Source organism: Centruroides sculpturatus, unplaced genomic scaffold, assembly GCF_000671375.1.
Source record: "Centruroides sculpturatus isolate CEXI.00-Female unplaced genomic scaffold, Cexi_2.0 scaffold124, whole genome shotgun sequence".
NCBI lineage: Eukaryota > Metazoa > Arthropoda > Arachnida > Scorpiones > Buthidae > Centruroides > Centruroides sculpturatus.
The window spans coordinates 995,415-1,016,218 of NW_019384390.1; the positions used below are offsets into that span (position 1 = coordinate 995,415).

The 20,804-nt window shown below is 30.1% G+C and overlaps 1 protein-coding gene across 1 annotated transcript; it reads left to right on the forward strand.

The window, feature by feature from the left end:
* The first annotated feature begins 9,754 nt into the window (after positions 1 to 9,754).
* LOC111618231 (NLR family CARD domain-containing protein 4-like) lies at positions 9,755 to 20,063 on the forward strand. Its single transcript, XM_023359715.1, has 6 exons — positions 9,755 to 9,848; positions 9,945 to 10,000; positions 15,981 to 16,158; positions 16,406 to 16,544; positions 16,605 to 16,670; positions 17,132 to 20,063. The coding sequence occupies exons 3-6, from the start codon at positions 16,144 to 16,146 to the stop codon at positions 18,583 to 18,585; spliced, it is 1,674 nt and encodes a 557-aa protein (XP_023215483.1). The 5' UTR covers positions 9,755 to 9,848; positions 9,945 to 10,000; positions 15,981 to 16,143; the 3' UTR covers positions 18,586 to 20,063.
* The last annotated feature ends 741 nt before the right edge of the window (positions 20,064 to 20,804 follow it).

The window sequence follows — 20,804 nt, forward strand, 5'->3', positions numbered from 1 at the left end:
ATTCTGGAAATCGAATCGAAGGGGTGATTAAAATCGAGGAGGTGTTGATGAAAATTACTGATGAACATACAAATATTCTTGTATATGGGGATCCGGGTTATGGTAAATCCACTTTGTGCAAGAAGATTGCGTACGAATAATCGTGATATCGTGCATCAGAGGATTTTGACTTTGTTGTTGCCGTGAGATTAAGAGATCTCCAGGCAAAAAGCATTGTCTATGCAATTCTCGAAGCCGTTTGTAAAAATTACGAAGTTGGAATAAAGGGAGAAATATGGAAAGCCGATGTAAATTTCTTGATCATTTTAGACGGTTACGATGAATTCCCTGATAGAAATTCAGTAATTCAATTTATAAAAGATGATTCTTTCGATATTTCACGAAATATGACGATTCTTGTAACCAGTCGTCCTGAATCTGCAGAAGAAATAAAGATGGCATTTGACATGAAATTTGATCTTATTGGATTAGAAGATCAACAGCAACATAAATATGTAAGCTTAGTTTTCGAACAGTCTAAAGATAAAGCACGCAGTCTTCAGTCTGTGTTAATAAGAGATGGTTTTCTTTTTCATTTATCAAAATGCCCATTAATGTTACATTTGCTGTGTTGTTTGCATAAGTTGCTAAGATCAGAAAGTAACAAAACTAGAACAGATGCGTTCATTCTAATATTTCAATTTCTTATCGAGAAATATATGAGAGATAATGGTGGATGTAACCATTTGAAGAAGGGAAAGTATTTTTATGGTGAAGATCTTTTAGTTCGATTGGGAAAACTAGTTTACGAGAAAAACCAAATTATGGGCAGAGTAAATCACTATAAAAGGGAAGAAAGAATTACCTTCGATAATTTAAAAGAATGCTTCCCAAATGAAAAAGAACTTCAATTTATTCTCAGGTTGAAATTTTTTATTTCATTCTGCGACCAAGATAAAAATATATACTTTCACTTTATTCATGTGAATTTCGAGACATTACTGATCGCTCTTTATTTACATAATACCGAAGAATCATGTGATATTTACGTGGGAATAAATAGCGTTTCACCTAGTTACTATCTTTTGATATTTTACATGGGTCTGTTTGGATATGAGAAAATTCCAGAATTTTTTAAAAATTGTTTCGTAAAAGTTGATTATTTTCCATATTTCGAAAATCAAATATGCAATGAAATTACCAATTCAGATAAGGTCACCATGATAAAGTGGCGAAGTAACATTATACAAAAAGGCATAAAATATGCATATGAATTTTAAAAAAATCTTCAATAGTTTAATGTTTATTTAATCTTGGTTGGTAGTTGACGGTTATTCAAGTTGCCAAACGACCCATATTTCGCTTCTTATTCTGACGTTTATAACTACAGGCCTGATTTTTATATTAAATCATATTATTTTCTTTAAAAATATTCCACAAATCATGCTTAAAAACATGTTCTGGATGATGTAGGAGCCTTAAATAAGAAGTTATTAAAGCAGATTTCTCACAATTTTTTTCCATACAGCGGAATTTATAAATTCACTAGATCCATCATATAGAAAATATTTTAAAGTTTTTTGCTGTAATTTTAAATTTGACACTACAGTCGAAATTAGAACTCCTCACTTGTACTTATAATTCGCATTATTATTATTAATCATCCTGTGGACAAGAAAGATAATTGCCTGCGGCCCCATCAATAGGCGACTTGAAAGCAATCTTTCATAAATAAATATTTCTTAAAAAGCTTTTTTCCAGAAAAAAATTTTTTAAGTCAACACCGTACATGGGCCTCTAATTCAAATTCATTCGTGTCCCACTGTTATTGGTATATATTTATAGTTACCGTTACTTACAATCACTAGTTTTCTGCATATTAGTAAAATTGAAACAAAAGACTTGTCTTCTCATTCATATTTAGGCATTTTCCTCAAATTTATATTATGGTTAAAACAAAGACGAGCTTAGCAGCTAAATGCAGGGCATACGTGGCAACTTGCATGAATTTATGACAAGTGCATTGAGTGACTACAAGACAGGCTCGAATGAAAGAAGTGTTGATAAATCCAGGCAATTAGATGTGTAGTAAATGTCAGTGGCGCATTATAGATTAATCTGACCCCAAGCAAATTTGAATTATGAGTCCAAATATACAATGTTGACTCAAACCTTTTTCTTCTGGAAAATTTTTGAAAAAAATCTCTCCGATTCTTTTTTAACACAATCTCCGGTGGGTTAAGTCCTGAGCCACACTGGCAGCCTAAAGTTGTTTATATATGTTATGGACGAAGTAATTAATTGAGCATGAATAATGACCAAATAGGGCTCTCAGTGTGATAAATATTGATTAGTTTATCAAATTGACCGGTCATTATGAATTCTGCTATCACCTAGTCGGGCAAAGTGATAATAGTAAGTTCAGGAGTGATCATCCAACATACGCTAGCCAATTGGCGCTCTGAGTTGCGTGTGCGATATAATTTTTTTTCTTTGTAGCATTTGCATCTATTAGATTTGCAACCAATTTTGCAGCATCGACTATAGCCTTGGCCTCCAGAAATTGATGACATTCTTGCACATTATCTAAACGAAATTACTGCATCCAGTACATCTCCAACAGAAATCAAGTTTTCTTTACAAACAGTAAATTGGTTTCTGGAATATAAGAGATATAATATGCCATATTTGGCACCCAGTTTGTAAAGGTTTTCATATTTAACCGCAACAACGATACCTAAAATATTTTTTCTGTCACTGTGGGCTCGATCTACATCAGGTACACGAATCCTTACTGTATCACCAACACTAACTGTTGTGTATTTGGAATTTGATATATTAATCATTTTTTCTGCTTGATTTTTAAGATTAAACAAAGCCATCTCCCTTGTTTTAGATACACTTTATTTTTTCTTCTATTTCTGGATCAATTGTTTGGATTGTTTCTTCTTCATTCACCAATTCTGTAATACTAATAACATCCTGGTTTAGATTTTTTTTCATGTGAAGACGATGTAGATCTTTGAACTTTATTATATAGTTATATTGCTATGTAAGGGTGGCATTATCAAATAATCTTTCATAATGTTTTCTTGGACGGTACCTGGACTTTCAGAGTTTGAGCAACTTTGACTTACTTCGTCGATACTTTTAAAAAGTTTCTCTAGATCCTCCTTCGTATTAACGTTGGTCAACGATTCGTTGGGTATAAAATTCTTTAGTCCGACTTTTATCTTTGCTCCAAACATGGCCTCATAGGGGCTGCAATTTATACCAGTATGATGCGCTCGATTTTTCATCAGTTGTACATAACGTAATCCTTCCGACCATTTGTTAGTATTGTTAATCTCCAACCAAGAACTAAGCATATTTTCTACATCTTAATTACATCTTTCTACAGAACCCTGACTTTGTGAGTGCCTGGGCTTTCCATGCACCATTTTTAACTCGGACCACATATTACACATTTCTTTGATGATATTATTGGCGAATTCTCTGCCATTATCGCTTTGTAGAATACTCGGTGCACCGAAAATTGTAAAAATGTCTAAAAGAACATGTGCTACTTCTTCAGCCGGTTTAGTTTTTAATGGTCGTAGTTGAACGAATTTAGATAGATGAAGAGTATGAATTTATATTCCTCATCGACTTGCCACTGCATATCTATAAGATCGACCTGACATCTCGAGTTCATTTTATTACATAAAATTGGTTTAACTACCAAGCCTTTCTTAGGAACATTTTTTTTTCTGACAGCTTTCACACAAGTTCAGATAAATTGTGATCATCTCCCTGATATTTCTCTGGTAACTTAGAAGTAACTTTCATTTTTGACTCATTCACTTTTTGTATCATTGAAAAATATGCTGATTTTGTAAAAATTTAATTGTTGTCACCTTTCTCTGCTATTAACTCGTTTAATCGGTTGTTGAAGCGACTATTCATATCACTTAACGATTTCTCTATGATCGTTACTTTTATCAAAGAAGAAAAATTAACTACTTGTCACATAAATTTAAAATTCGGTACTAAATGCAATACGCATGCGCAAGTAAGATGCAAGTTCTAATTGGCTACGTATGTCGGATGATCACTCCTCAATGTATTATTATCACTTTGGACTAGTTGGTAGCATTATTCATAATGATCGGTCAAAGATAAATTATTGAAATTTATTACAATGCCCGATTTTGTTAGTCATTATTCATAATGCCCGTATTAATCATATTGTCCATAACATATATATATATATATATATATATATATATATGAGTAGTAGTGATTCAATACACTTTAGGGTATATTTGAAAAGAGTTTGTCTCCTTTCTTAAATTGTGCTGATGTCAAAACCTGCACGCCTTAGAGGTATGAAAATTTACATGTTAGGAGTTGCTATTTGGCACAGAGTATTTCATGCCCAAATCATGCACACATAAAATAAACCCGTTTTGTAGGTACTCAGGGGACTGCGAATGGAATCAAAAGAGAATACAAATGCTGAGACTGTTTCTACAAACAAGCGTGAGTGCGAGATATGCGCATTCGTTGCTCGCGCTTTCGGAGACATAATGTCCTCCCAAAAATGGCTGAGTTTACTTTAGTTTCTATATTAAAGTTTTCTATTTTATGAGTACTTTTCATAATATGTTTTTCTCAACAATAAATCACTTATAATCTTTCATTTATGATATATTACTGCTCAAACTGCTCCTCCAGACTAATTACATTGATAAACATCGTATCCAGTTTCTCGATGTCACCTGTCTATTAGATAAAATTTGTTTATAATTGATGCTGAGGTATTTAGATTTAAAAATATGCACTGCTTTTTATTGAAGTACGATACTAATTAAACGTTATTACCAAGGATTTTTGATAAACGAAAATGATTTTTAACAATTTTTTTGGAAATTCATCATCACAAGAATAAAATATTACTGATACCTCAGGCACTGAGTCAAAACAATGCTTTCTTTTAAATCTTTTTCCTTAAGAACACGTGCTTTCTTTTAAATCTTTTTCCTTAAGAACACGTGTGTTCTAAAATAACCACATCTCTGTCTAAAAAAAACACTTGGTTGGACAATAGCCTTTTTTAAACATTAGAACTCAACAGAACATGTCTGTATCCTCAGGAAATGAGTCAATTAATTCGTTCTAGACACTCAAAAATACATAACAAAAACACATTTTATAGAGAATTAATATAGTGTTAATGCCTTCCGGGAGGATTGTATAAAGGCAACTGGCCTCTATTCAGGCGTTACAGACGTGGAAAAAACCTGGAAAACTCCACCTGACCAGCCTGTGCTGAAAAGCGCGAACCCACCACCGAACTCCCAGTGTTCAGCGAACGGAAACGTTTACCAATGGTGGGCCATTGCGGGCTAATGCTTACACAACTATTTATAACGCTATACTGAGCCGGAAAATGCATGGGTCACCTTTGTTTGCACAAAATTAGCAGCGAAGTCACTTGGACACGCAGACAAAATCCGAGGCAATCAACGAAAACCGAGACAAATTTTTCGCGAAAAAACATCGACGATAACCGAAGTCAATAAAAACCGAGGTATTACTCTAATTGTAATTTAAGTTATCGACTAAAAAAATTTAATTTTACTATACTCAAGTTTACAGATTATGATTCCCATTTGATTTTCAAAAATTCAGATTATTTCTGTACATTCAAAACGATTTACATTTAAAATTCGTATATATATATATAAGAATATAAGATTTTGTATATATATATATATATAAATGAACGTGTGTGTCCCTATATTTCACTTTTTAGCCAAAACTACACATCGCACATGAATGGTATTTGTATGTGGTAGTAGCCCAAGTCTCCATTCGTGCACTATGGTGGTCGCGTCTCGATAGCTATAAGGGTGCAGGAGATATGGGCTTAAAAGTGGTTGAAAGTTGAAGATTTTCTATTTCAATTTTTAAAATTTTCGAATTCGAATTTAAATTAGAATTAGTTCCATTATAGAACGATTGTTAACGTTCCAGAAAATTGATCAAATTGAAAATAGTTTGTTTAACTGGATGTGAACAGGAGACGTTCTGTCTGGAAATCGGGAACCTAATTCTTGCATTTTGTGAAAACGGGTAAGATTGGCTATAATGTTATTATCTTAATCTTCACTATCGTTACTTTTTGCCCACAAATAAAAATTCAGCGAAGCGGGTCCTTGCAGCAAGTTTTTGATATTAAAAATAAAAATAAGAATCGAAACAAAAGCTAAAGAAACAAAAAAATCTGTTGAACAACTTTCAATTATGAAAAATATAAGAAAGTTTTATTCAATACAGAACTGTTAAAACATGAAAAATACAGAACTGAAAGTAAAAACCATGCGGTGACAACATATCTTCAGAAAAAAATATCTCTCCCCCACTTTATCATAAAAAAATTTTTTTTGTATAATGGGATGTAATATCATTCGATATTTATATCCTTTACTTTTAACTCTTACAGATTCTTTGATATCATTGCCATCCTTTTAATATAAACATTTAATATTATACAAGAGAAAACGAAATTCTAAAACTGGCATGGTGTTTGCAATAAAACATATTTTTGCGTAAAAACAGGCAAAGAATAACGCAGCATTATTAAAATTTGCATAAAATAAAAGATATGCTTGTAAATTTTTTTTATAGTAAGTAACAAGACAACAATACTCTTGTATGATAAAAATTTTATAAAATGTAATTCTATTAATTGTAATAAATATTTTTAAAAATTGTACTGAAAAGTGTTAATCAATATCGTTGTGTTTTGTAAAATCAATATTGTTGTCTTTCGTGAAATCAATACTGTAACCTCTATTAAAATGTATGCTTTATTTTATACGTATAGAAAAATAATAAAATATATATCCTAATATAAATTTCTTTTTCTTATAGAAACACATTATATTAGTTAATTGGGAAAAATTATGGAGTTTACCAATAGACGAAAATAGTATTAGAAGTTTTATTAATTCTGTTAAGTCAGATGTTATAAGTCAGATGTCATTTTAATTATTAATATTTATATATTTATTTTCGCGTTTTCGGTTAACTGTAGTCCCTAATCTTTCTAATTGTAAGGCAATTATAATTTAAAAGGGAAAGATATGCATGGCACTATCTAATATGACATTTTTTAAAAAACTTTTATGTTATTAAGTATTATTAAATGGCAAAAAAAAATAATTTTCAGGGTAGAGATTACTTTTATAAAAAAAATTTGTAAATGCTAATAATGAGTAAAATATTCATGAAGGTCGGGCCCACTCGTAATACGACAAGTGACCTTTTCCACTTATAACCATGGAAATACAATAGCGTCAATACACAAACGTTCCTGCAAAATTTCATTTTGTAGAAGAGGCACAGCAGTTATGCTTTAAAGTGAACAAACAAAATCGTGCCCATCACACACTTTAGCATCTATACATACACAAATTTTATTTATTTCCTTATTTACATTTCTCGACCTTTCAAAGTCTCCCGACTCCAAAAATGTAAAAATCTTTCGGGGGTGATTTTTTTTTACCGGAAATTCATTAAAGATAAGAAAATAATAGGACACTGAGCCATTTTCCAAAGCAAACACGTGTAATTAATACATTTGGTTGTATCCAAATAATATCGGGTATTGTTAACTGTAGCACGAAAATTACAAATTACACGAAATTACAGTTTTATATGAATGAAAAATAATTAAATTTAGATATTTTATAATATATTACACCTGCGAAAATAAGTAACTATTTTTCCCGATAAAGTAAATTGTTACTGTTACGTAAATGTTGTTTCGTTTACATAACAGTTGGAAGGAATAGTTTGGATTGATCAATCAGGTAATTCACTCCTTCTTGATTTATTTAAAAAAATAATAATAAGACTATATAGGTGTAATTACGTTTTCGATTTTATATTTTCTATCAATTTTAACTCAATTTTTGTGTAATTTCCTCACGGCTGCAGCAATATTAGAATTTTGCTTCTTACAGTTCAGTTCGGTGCATCTTTTCAATACGTGAAAATATAAATAAAGGCATTTAATAAGTATCTTTGAAATACAATTACAATTAAAACTTAAATATAATTGTTTATTTTAATTTGAATTAATAATTATATTAATTTTTTCGGTATCCTCGTTCATCTCTTGGTGTTGTTGTTGAATTCCAGATTACTAATAAAGCTACCGCAGTGGTAAATTCTTTGTGTTTCTTAGCATGCTCTGCATGCTTAAGAGAAAGTTTTCACTGTCGATATACTTTTTATATGAAAATCAATATGCAATAATAATATATTTTAACTCAGAATAAATTATTATTGCGTATTTGTTTTTATATAAAAGGTATATTGACAGTCAAAACTTTTTCTTAAGCATACAGCACATGCGAAGAGAAATTAAAAAAAAAAAAATACAGTAATGCGTCGATTATCCGAATCAATTGGGGAATGGAGTTGTTCGGAAGATCGATGTTTCGGATAACAGATTATGTATGAAAAAATATATTAATTTATCCCATTTTGACATTTTTCTCCGTTGCGTGTCGCTTCGCGTTGAATTTTCGTCGATGTTAAGCCTAACGAAGACTATTGTATCGTTAAAAATTATTTTTTTATTTTGTACAAACAAAATAAATATATTGAAAAATATAAAAACAATAAAAAATTATACTTCAGAAGTTAATTTAGTATCAAAAACGTAAAATATTTGAATAGCCCAAGACATAGCCAAAGATTTCAGCGCCACAGCACTGGCGAAAATTTAAATTTGCTGACTGGAATTCTTTCGGATGATTGACTTTCGGATAATCGACGCTCTACTGTAATAATAATAATAACATAACTTTGGGGATGTTTCTGTATGTGTAGATGCTAAAGTGTGTAATGGGCACGATTTTGTTTGTTCACCTGAAAGAATAATAACTGCTGTGCCTTTTCTACGAAATAAAATTTTGCAGGGACGTTTGTGTATTGATGCTATTGGATTTTCATGGTTATAAGTAAAAGAGGTCACTTGTCGTATCTCCAGTGGGTCTGACCTTGATGAAGATTTTCATCATTATTGGCAGTTCATAAAAATATATTTGATTGTATTGTAACTGGTGCAATTATGGGTGACGTTTAAATAGTAATGCGTAGTTATTGTACGTACTTCGTTACGCACATTTACTTTACATAAGCATGGTTTATAGTAGCCTACAATTAACGGCTCGCGATTTAAAAACGGTTAAAAATACTGATCTAAAGAAAAAAAATTTTGGAGGAAGTATGTGTATTGTTATAGACACAACACGACTCACCTGCAGTACACGCTTGCAGTGCCATTAATTTAATTTGCTTTCTCTCGTTGGACTGAGTACTCGTACAGAGACGAGTCATGTGACTTCTGAAATGTCTGTCAGTCACGCGACTGAAAGAATTTGTTTCGCAGTCTAAAAATGTACAAATCTTCGGGTGATATTTTTCGACACGATAATAAAACAAATAGAATTTAGTACGCACAATTCTATAAAAAATATTTCAGCAATCTTTCGTCAGCAGAAATTCTATAAAGGTAGGCTAGTGAGTCATTTTACAAAGCAAACACGTGCAATTAATACAGTACAGGTGGTTGTACCCAAGTACTGTCGGGTATTATTAACTTTATCATTACGAATTACACGAAATTACAGTTGATATGATAAAAAATATAATAAAATTTATATATGTTATAATATATTATTCCTGCAAATATAAAGAACTATTTTTCCTGATTACGTCACAAAACCGAACCACGTCGTCCACGTAACAGTTGAAACGAATAGGTCGGATAGCGTAGTCTGGTTCTTCATTCCCTCTTGATTTATTCTAAGGTAAGTAATAAAGCTATATAGAGTAATTACGAGTTCGAATTTATATTTTCAATATAATTTATATTTCATTTTTGTATAATTTCGTTATGACTGCAGAAGTTTGCTTCTTACGGTTCAGTTCGTTTCGTTTTTCGAGTACGTAAAAATATACGGTAAGTATGGCCATTTTTGAAACATAATTACAATTATAACTAAAATATAATTCTATATTAGATTAAGTTTTTGGTAGCTATGTTTATCTCTTGGCATAGTCGTTGAATGCTCCATTACTGATAATGCTACGGTTAATAGTATTATTAATAAAAAGAGTCTTAATATTCTTGTATTTTTATAATAATTATCTTCCGAAAGGCGTAGACAATTGCAGCAATAGCAATTGAACACCTGACAAAAGTCAAATACAAGAATAAATTAGAGTTGACTTCCTACCGAAATCCCAACTGTAGTGGCGCATATTATAAATTGCTGGATAACTGTTGTAATTAAGTTCTAATTATTAAATGTCTTTTGTGATAAGACCCAGTAGAAATGATCATATCCATTCTTAATCGTTTCATACCCATTACTGTTTTAGGAACGGTGCGTATTGCAGCTATTTCGGATGTATACCAGGTATTTCAGAAATATTTAGCCAAATTGCAGTGGTTTATAGAGAAGGAGAGTAGGCCTAGTAGTGGTTTGGGAAGCTTTGATCACAAAATTAAAATTACGTAAAAATTTTTAAAATTAAATTAAAATTGCAAATAAAAATTGTTCAATGGAATTATTTTAGATCAGAAAATTAATTTTTCGATCACAAGTCTTGATTAAATTAATTTTATTTTTAACAATAAGGAAAGTTTAATGTATTCTTTCTAATTATTATAAATTAATTTGCAATAATAATAATTTCAGATCAAAAATCTCTCGAATAAATTAAGATTTTAAATATTTAGAAAACCTTTCAATTTACAGTCGACCCCCCTATAAGATATAGATACGTTCCAAATTATTAGGAATCCGATTTCTTACAAGTCGTTCCAATCACAGCCCGACACGTGTCAAGTTTATGGACTACGGCTGATTGAAAGGTTTTCTTCCATAAAATTAATCGATTCTACACTAATCCGACTCAACATTTCCAAAATACGTATATTTTTTCGTAGTTTTATAGGAATCGTAATTATAGGGACCGTAATTATAGGGGGGTCGACTGTATTTTAGTTTTCTTAAAATATCTTGTAACAATAAGACAAAGTTTCTGTATTAATTATTAATCTTTTTATAAATTTGAGTTGAGTTAATTTTATTTTAACTAATAGACGAAGTTTAATATATTCTTTTTAATTATTATAAAATTAATTTACAATAATAATTTTTAAAATTTGTTCTAATATGCAAGTAAAATAAAACACGGCAACTTAAAATGATATTATAACAATAAGGCAAAGTAAAATACGGAAATAGTTCAACAGAATAATTATTTAAATTATGTTTGTTACTTATTTATTAAATATCGTAAAAAGAACAATGCTTTTTATAATATTTGCGGTAATAACAAATTTTTTAATATTATTCAATCTTAGACATGTAGTTCTAATTGTAGTTCTAGTTTATAAAAAGTTTTTTGTCTATAAAATTTAATCTGCGAACTTCTTTTTGCTATAAAATATACTTGATACTTTTTAACAGAATTTATATAAATGTCTATTACAGCTTTTATAAGGCTGTGTAATGTTTTTATGGTCAACTGTCGATAACTCGAAATGCTTCAAAATCTATTATCATCGCATTCTGTAATTTACATAAATAAAAATTAGTATTAGTATTATTTTATATTTAATAAGAAAATAACAATTATTTCATCCATTTTATCACATTGTTAATGCGAAATCTATAAAAATATAATTTTTAAAATTTATATTGTAATTGAATTGAAATGAAACTTGTTATTAAAATTTAAAAAAATTAGTTACTATAATGAAATAAAAGTAAAAGATTATAAAGTATAAGAATTTAACTCAAATTGTACAGTAGCAATAATAATAATAATAATATTAAAATAGTGCCTTTCTTCAAATCAAATTTATACTGTGTGATCAAACCAACTCATTAAACTTTGAATTACTATATTGTTTATATTAACCATAATTTCGTTGAAATAATATTTATTTAAGTGATAAACTCATTAAATTTATAAAATGAAACTCTGATTATATACATTTTTTTTTTATAAACTCACTTCACCTCAATGTATATTATTATTAGTGATGTAATGAATATTCGGCCGAATACCGAATACCTAAAAATGAGAGTGAAAAATAACAAAAACACAGTAAATTAATCATATTGGTATTTAGATTTAATGTTATTGGGTGAGTGTTGTTTGTTTATATTTATTTATAACTTATAACATGCACAAAATAAAAAATAATAATATTAGTCACATGTATTCACAATGTATAATTACAAAGATCAGCACACGTACACACCTATTCGTTTGAGAATCGTCGCATATCTGAGGTCTGAACCTGCCTATCCTTCTTTTTAAGCGCTCTTCCCTTTCTCTTTCCTCTGTCGCTCTAGTCCATATAGTACGATCTGACGATACTTTCGATTCGTCACTTTTCCGTCGTAGATTTCCCATTTTACAATTACATGACTCATAGCCTGGTGATAACGGAGAAAAGAGAGCAGGGTTCTTACCATAATGAGGTTCGCGTGCCAATTTTCGTACGTGCGTTAATCAAGCCGAATAGTTTGGCCGAATATTCGGCTATTCGGCCACGCTACTGGCCGAATATTACTATTCGTTACACCACTAATTATTATATATCAACCAACTTCAAAAATAAGTTTTACAAGAATAAGGTAATTTATTTTAAAAATAACTTATTTAATTAAGTTAACTAAAAACATAATAAAATTGTAACGCTATCTGTATTAGTTATGTATTAAAGTACTACAATTACATAAGTTTTAAATACATCTTAAAAATTTATATATAATATGATTACATTTATTAATTCAATATTAACTTATTATCAATAAATATTATCATTTTAATTAATTTCTATACATTTAAATGTATATTACTGAGTATTTATTTAAATATAATTAAGAAACAGTTTAAAGAATATAAGAAAACGAAACTCTGATTGTAATTCCTTAAAATTTGTTTTTCATATGATAGATATAAACCATGCAAATAATTGTCGAGTCTTGCCGATTTTTTTGTCTAAATGTTCAATTTTAAAAAAAATAATAGATTCATTATAAAAATCAGTTTACCGAACTCTTTAAAATGTTCTGCTACAAACCTAATCTCCCTGAACAGGGTGTTAAGCAGAGATTTTCGTCGTGAAGCATAAATGCCTCGAAATCATTAATCATTTCTATATTAGAAAATTAGGTTGAAAATCTGCAATAATAATAATAATAATTTTTAAAATACAGCAATTTAAAATAATATAAGATTAAAGTTTTGTTGATTGTAATAAAAATTACAGCTGTAATTATACTTAAATTCAAAAGATATTGACAGGTTTTTTACTACAGTACAATAGTTATAGAATGAACCTGATAAAATTTATAAAACAAACTTTCAAAAATTGTTCGTGGAATAACATGGTTCATCAGAGTTTTATATTTTATAAACTCATCAATTTAGTTTAAAATTTTACCACATTTATAAATTGACGTTAAACTTGTAGATTTTCGAAAGATTTACTTTTATCTAGAGTTAGGTCTAAGCCAAAAAATTAGTTTTTCCTGAACTCTTTAAAATATCTTACTACAAACCTAAACTCCCAGAACAATGTGTTAAACAGATATTTTTATTGTAATGCATTGCAAATGCCTCAAAATCAGTAATCTCTCATATTAAAGTAATACTAATAATAAATACTTACTTTCAAAATTTATTAAAACAAAACACTATATCATATGAAAGTCATTCAGTAATATTTTAAGATCATTTTTCAATATAACAAATACTTTAAAAAAAAATAGTTATAGGTAAAGTTATGTATATATTAGAATAATAAGTCAATGAACTTTACTATATATTAATATTTTTAAACCGTACCTTGAATATTTAAAAATGAATCGAAAACAGTTAATCTCCAATAATAATTTAAAAATTATACGAATTTCGTTTTTCGCGAAGGACCATGTGTATGGAGACGAGAAAAGAAAATTTACATACTTAAGTACTAATAGTTCACTAAAATTATTATTTTCGTGAACTATTAGTACTTAAGTATGTAAAAATTTATTACATTTCATGTTGTACGAGGGTTTTACCCATTTCTCGAACCGTGTCAGAGTAAATCCGTGCTATAAAAGTACCGTCTTATACGGGGGTTACCTGTATGAGAAATTAGACCAGGGGTATGTCATGTTTTAAATAAAGTGAATGAAAAAACTGGAAAAGCTTAAATAAAATATAACTTATTTGATCCATTCATATAAAAATATAAAAAAATTCGTTTTGGTGTTATATTATTTCATACAATTATCGTGTTTTAATTTTATTCGATATTAAAACATTTAATAAATTAATACAGAAACTTTGTCTTATTGTTACAAGATATTTTATGAAAACTAAAATAAATTGAAAGGTTTCCTAAATATTTAAAATCTTAATTTATTCAAGAGATTTTTTATCTGAAATTATTATTATTGCAAATTACAGTAATCTTATAATGATTAGAAAGAATACATTAAAGTTTCCTTATTGTTAAAATAAAATTAATTTAATCAAGACTTGTGATCAAAAAATTAATTTTCTGATCTGAAATAATTCCATTCAACAAATTTTTATTTGCAATTTTAATTTAATTTTAAAAATTTTTATGTAATTTTAATTTAGTGATCAAAACTTCTCAAACCACTACTACTGAGGAGACATGCTGAAATTTGTTCTAAATCTTAGTGAATTTTAAATCAAAAAATGTATTGACACCATTTTCGTTTTTTATTACGTTTACGTGATGTATCAGTAATATCGTGGGAAAACCATAATTCTGAGAAAACAGGAATTGATACTCCTTCGTAGACACTGTTGACTTGTACTGTAGCTATGGGAGAAAATTGTCTGCACCCATTATAAATTGTATGAATGCGATTAATATTGATGAAGAATACATAATACCTATTGTTCGAGCCGTGTTTTGTAAGAGGACCCTCACAAATTATAGGAATAACCTACTCTTTCATCACCGACGTTGGGCTATTCCTCTATCAAAAGTGAAAATAAAAAATGTCCTCCATTTTTTTAAAGACAGGGATGAACAGCTGCAAAGGTATTCTTGGCTAGAATAATTAATTTAATTAAATGAGATGGGATTAATTAAAAATGAGCTTTCTAATAAAGAAAACGTTCGACCTGCCTCTCCGATGTACAAATGAATAATCAGAGAGATATTGTGGGTATTTATTTCTTTTTGGATATCCTCAAGCACCTTCCTGGATTTTCTACAGGATAAATTAAAACATTATTCTCATTTGGACGCAGTTCCTTAACAGCCACAATACAGGTTGTAGTTTAGGAGCTGGCTGACTTGTGGGATTTCTTAAAGTTTGACTTTCTATCATTTTGATATTGATGTTCCATTATTATTTTATCATAAAAATTAATAACTGTTGCATGACATTAGAGCGTCGATTATCCGAATTAATTGGGGGCTGGGGGTTCGGATAACTGATTTTTCGGATAACCGATTATGTACAAAAACATTAATTTATCCCGTGTTGAAATTTTTCTCCGTTGCGTGTCGCTTCGCGTTGAATTTTCGTCGATGTTAAGCCTAACAAAGACTATTGTATCCTTAAGAATTATTTTTTTATTTTGTACAAACAAAATAAAAAAACAATAAAAAATTTTACTTCAGAAGTTAATTTAGTATCAAAAACGTAAAATATTTGAGTAGCCCAAGACATAGCCAAAGATTGCAGCTCCACAGCAGTGGTGAAAATTTAAATTTGCGGACTGAAATTCTTTCGGACAATTGACGTTTCGGATAATTGACTTTCGGATAATCGACGCTCTACTGTATTTACAATTTAATTTTTATAAATACGATACGTTTATGCACTTCTGACATATTTCAGCCAGTATAATGTTAACAAAGTAATGTTTTATGTAAGTAGAAATACCATCTTGTAGAGATCAGTTGGTAAAAACTAACCTTTAAATTGAGCTGACTTCACAACATCAGAAGCTCGTGCAATCCTGTTAAAGAAGTTCAAAACGGCAGAAGGATTTTTATACTCAAATATAATAATAAATTGCACGTTCGACCAAAAAAAAAACATGGACAATCTACAGGTAAACTTTCATTTCCTCTATTACTTAAAATAATTTATCACTTTTTAATTTAAATTTTTCTAAATTCATAATGTTTTAACTTTAAGAAATAGATATTAAACATAAATTTACTTTTAAACATTACGATGTATAAAAATTATATGAAATAATGTGCACACTAAAAATTTATTTAATGATATTCAATTAAAGATTGAAGATTTAAGTTATCGATTTAAAAATGTAATTATATTCGTCTGTGTTATTTTAGAATGAAATGCAACACGCAGAAGCATCGGAAATTACCATACGCGATCCTCCACAAATCACCGCCAAACATACAAAGGAAATGCAAATTGGAGATAAGTTCTGCATTTCCATAAACCAAAAAAAGATTTTTACAGAAAATGGTAAGTTTATAAATATAAATAAGATGATAAACAAAAAAAAATGATTTTAATGTCTTGCAGATAAAAAAGCAGCGAATGTAGAAGAACAGACGTCACCCAGTCAATTGTACAAAATAGACATACACGGTATATTTTTTTTGAATTAGTTCAACGTACTTCTACAATACGAAATTATAGTGGTGTGCAAAACTTAAGCAACAATGTAATTTTTAAGGAAGCAGCCATGGAATTGTAGAAAATGGCTTGTTGCGATCAGTGCAATAAACACTCAACTCAGTAGTATGATTCTTATTCAAAAAGAAGAGATCACAGATGACGTAAGGGCACAGAAACATATGCAGTAAGCTCACGCAGTGCAAGATTATAAAAAAGAGGCTTTGATTCCACACTGTATGCATTTTATTCATTTCTCTGTTAGTATGCCTTCTTCATCCTTTATGTATAAAATACTGTCTCTGTACTCTGAATTTCATGCCTTACAGGCGATTTTTTTTGCAGGAGTTAGGCAAAAATTAATTGTTGCTAAAGTTTTGCACACCTGTGTATTATAAGCTATATTGTTAAATACTTGTAATTTTTTTTAATAGAAATATTAGAGAAATGCAAAGGAAAACTTAGGAACAAGTATAGAACATTCAGTGCTTACATGAATTCTTTACTTTGGTACAGCGAAAAGACTGTCCCTTTAATAGATTATTATGTAGATTTGATGCTGCAGGAAACAGAACATTCTGGTAATCCAATAGAAGACATGATTATCATCGAGGAGGTGCTGATGAAAATTACTGATGAGCATACAAATATTCTTGTATATGGAGATCCGAGTTATGGTAAATCCACGTTGTGCAAGAAGATTGCATACGAATGGGCCGTTGATAATCGTGCATTACAGCATTTTGATTTTGTTGTTGTCGTGGCATTAAGAGATCTTCAGGGAAAAGGCATTGTGCATGCAATTCTAGAAGCCGTTTGTGGAAATCACGAAGTGGGAATGAAGAGAAAAATATGGAATGCCGATGTAAATTTCTTGATCATTTTAGACGGTTACGACGAATTTCCTGATAGAAATTCAGTAATTCAATTTATAAAAAATGATTCTTTCGATATTTCACGAAATATGGCGATTCTTGTAACCAGTCGTCCTGAATCTGCAGAAGAAATAAAGATGGCATTTGATATAAAACTTAATCTCACTGGATTTCGAGGTCAACAGCAACGTAAATATGTAAGCTTAGTTTTCAAACAATATGAAGATAAAGCACGCAGTCTTCAGTATATCTTAGAAAGAGATGATTTCCTTTTTCATTTATCAAAATGCCCATTAATGTTACATTTGCTGTGTTGTTTGCATAAGTTGGTAGGACTAGAATGTACCAAAAGTAGAACAGAAGTGTTTATTCTAATATTTGGATTCCTTATCGAGAAATATATGAGAGATAGTGGTGGATGTAACCATTTGAAGAAGGGAAAGTATTTTTATGGTGAAGATCTTTTAGTTCGATTGGGAAAACTAGTTTATGAACAAAACCAAATTATGGGCAGAGTAAATCACTATAAAAGGGAAGAAAGAATTACATTCGATAAATTAAAAGAATGTTTTCCAGATGAGAAAGAACTTGAATTTATTCTCGGTTTGAAATTTTTTATTTCATTCTGTGACCAAGATAAAAATATATATTTTCACTTTATTCATGTGAATTTCGGGACATTTCTCATCGCTCTTTATTTACATAATACCGAAGGATCATATGATATCATGGAAATAAATAGCGCTTCGGATAATTACTATCTTTTGATATTTTACATGAATCTGTTTGGAAATGAGAAAATTCCAGAATTTTTTAAAAATTGTTTCGTGAAAGTTGATTATTTTCCATATTTTGAATATCAAATATGCAACGAAATTACCAATCCAGGTAACGTCGTCACGATAAAGTGGCAAAGTAACATTATACAAAATGTCATAAAATATGTATGTGAATTTAAAAAAAACCATAAAAAATTAAGCTGGAAGAAGCACAATGTTACTTCAATAGTTTAATGTTTATTTAATCTTGGTTGGTAGTTGACAGTTATTCAAGTTGCCAATCGACCCATATTTCGCTTCTTTTCCGATGTTTATAGCATAGGCCTGATTTTTATATTAAATCATATTCTTTTCTTTAAAGATATTCCAGAAATCATGCTTGAAAACATATTTTGGATGATGTAGGAACCTTAATTACAAAGTTATTAAAGCAGATTTCTCACAATTTTTTTCCATACAGCGGAATTTATAAACTCACTAGATCAAACATGTGGAAAATATTTTAAAGTTTTTTGCGGTAATTTTAAACTTGACACCACAGTCGAAATTACAAGTCCTCACTCAATTATCTGCTTGTACTTATTATTTGCATTATTATTATTATTAATCATCCTGTGGACAACAATGATAATTGCCTGGGGCCCCATCAATAGGTGACCCCAAAGCAACCTTCTCATCCATCTTTGAATTTTTTAATGCCACTTGAATAAACTGGACTTTTACATAGCATCTTCACCATACTCTACTTGCAACAGTTGTAACATTTCAGTGACACATTTGTCGATTTTCACACAAAATTTCATATTAGCACATTAATGTAAATTTCGGTCACCACCCAATTTTATGCCAAAAAGTACACTCTGATAACTATTACTTTTCCATGAGCTGTTTAACAACTTGCTCTATCAACTTGAAATTTATGAACTTAAGTTCACACTTGTTCAAACACAAATGTGAATATCATTTTCATATAATTATGTCACAGACAACACTATGCAGCCACTTTGAAAAGTAATTGTCACACCTCGTACACATTGTCAAAAGTGGAAACTAGCAATTCTATGAGGATTGTAATCAAGCTAATAATGTGTAACATTAAAAATGCACTTTCATCTTAATTATTGGATTGGAGAGAATTTAACTTTTAAAGTGCATGTAAAATGCTTTGTTACCTCTATTTTGTATTAGATTAAACCATATCACATAATAATGTGACGGAAATTAAATTTATTATGTATAAGAAGTACATGATGTAATATTAACTACGCAATAAAATAAAATGATTAAAGACTGCATCTTTGTTTAATCAATAAAATAATAACAGTTCCGAGATATAAATGCACCTTTTTTTTGGGCTTAATAAAAATTAAATGCATATTTGTATCGAGTTCGGTTATATCATACTCTTAAAAAATAATAGTCGTCTTCGACTTGTCTTTTCAAAGGTTGTAATATTAAATGTTTTCGCTAAATAAGGGCACAGATAATTTTGCTCAATATGACGAAACTACGATTAACGTCAAAATCACCAACCAAACATCAACGCATGATTCACCAGATGAATGTTAAATCGACATATAGAACACATGGTTCTTCTGTCCGTAGTTGACCACTCTGGAATATCTGGCAACTAACGAGTCCTCTCCACCGATGTTTATTGGAAAATTTATAACACCTTGTACGTCTCTCACTTTTTGGGCAGGATGAAACAGACCCTGCAAAAAATTCACGTAGTATAATTTTACATATACGTGCTATTCCATCTCTGCACACAACTGTGAAATTCGAGGTTAATAAAAGCATTTAATCCTTTAAAAGTTTAATAAATTTAAAATAAAAATGCCCTCAACCATAGGAATTTGACCCTACAAAAACGAAATATAAAGTACATGAGAGAATTATAACTCTTTTTGTTTAACTATAAACATTCTCACGATCAAATCGTATATAGTTTACAGTTATCGGCGAAATTCGTCATATTGTTGTCATTCTAACACCACCTTTAACCCCACACCTGCTAAAACAATTGATCACCTGAAGAATTTTCCCACCAAAAAGGTATAAAAGCCATCCTCCTTCCCCCTCTCCGGGGAGTCGCTGATCAAGAAGTCGCCATCGCACCATCAAGACGAACATTCGCTTCCCTCTAACCGGCCGCACCACATATTAGAAGACCTTCGATCCCAACCCTTAATTTGGATCCCGCCTTTCAGAAATTAAAGGCCTTCGCTATCATCGCAAGAGGTATGAATGCTTTATTGTAAGCTATCTCTCTCATACGCGAATGAGACGTACCGTGTTAGGACGTTTGTTTTATTATTTGTCTGTAATAAATTGTTAGTTTAGAAAAATGGTGTCTTTATTCAACTATGCCAACGCCTTCTCGTCGACCCCTCCGACTCTCCTCCACTCGCGTAACGCGTAACCGAACGTTACTACCATCCCTGACAAGA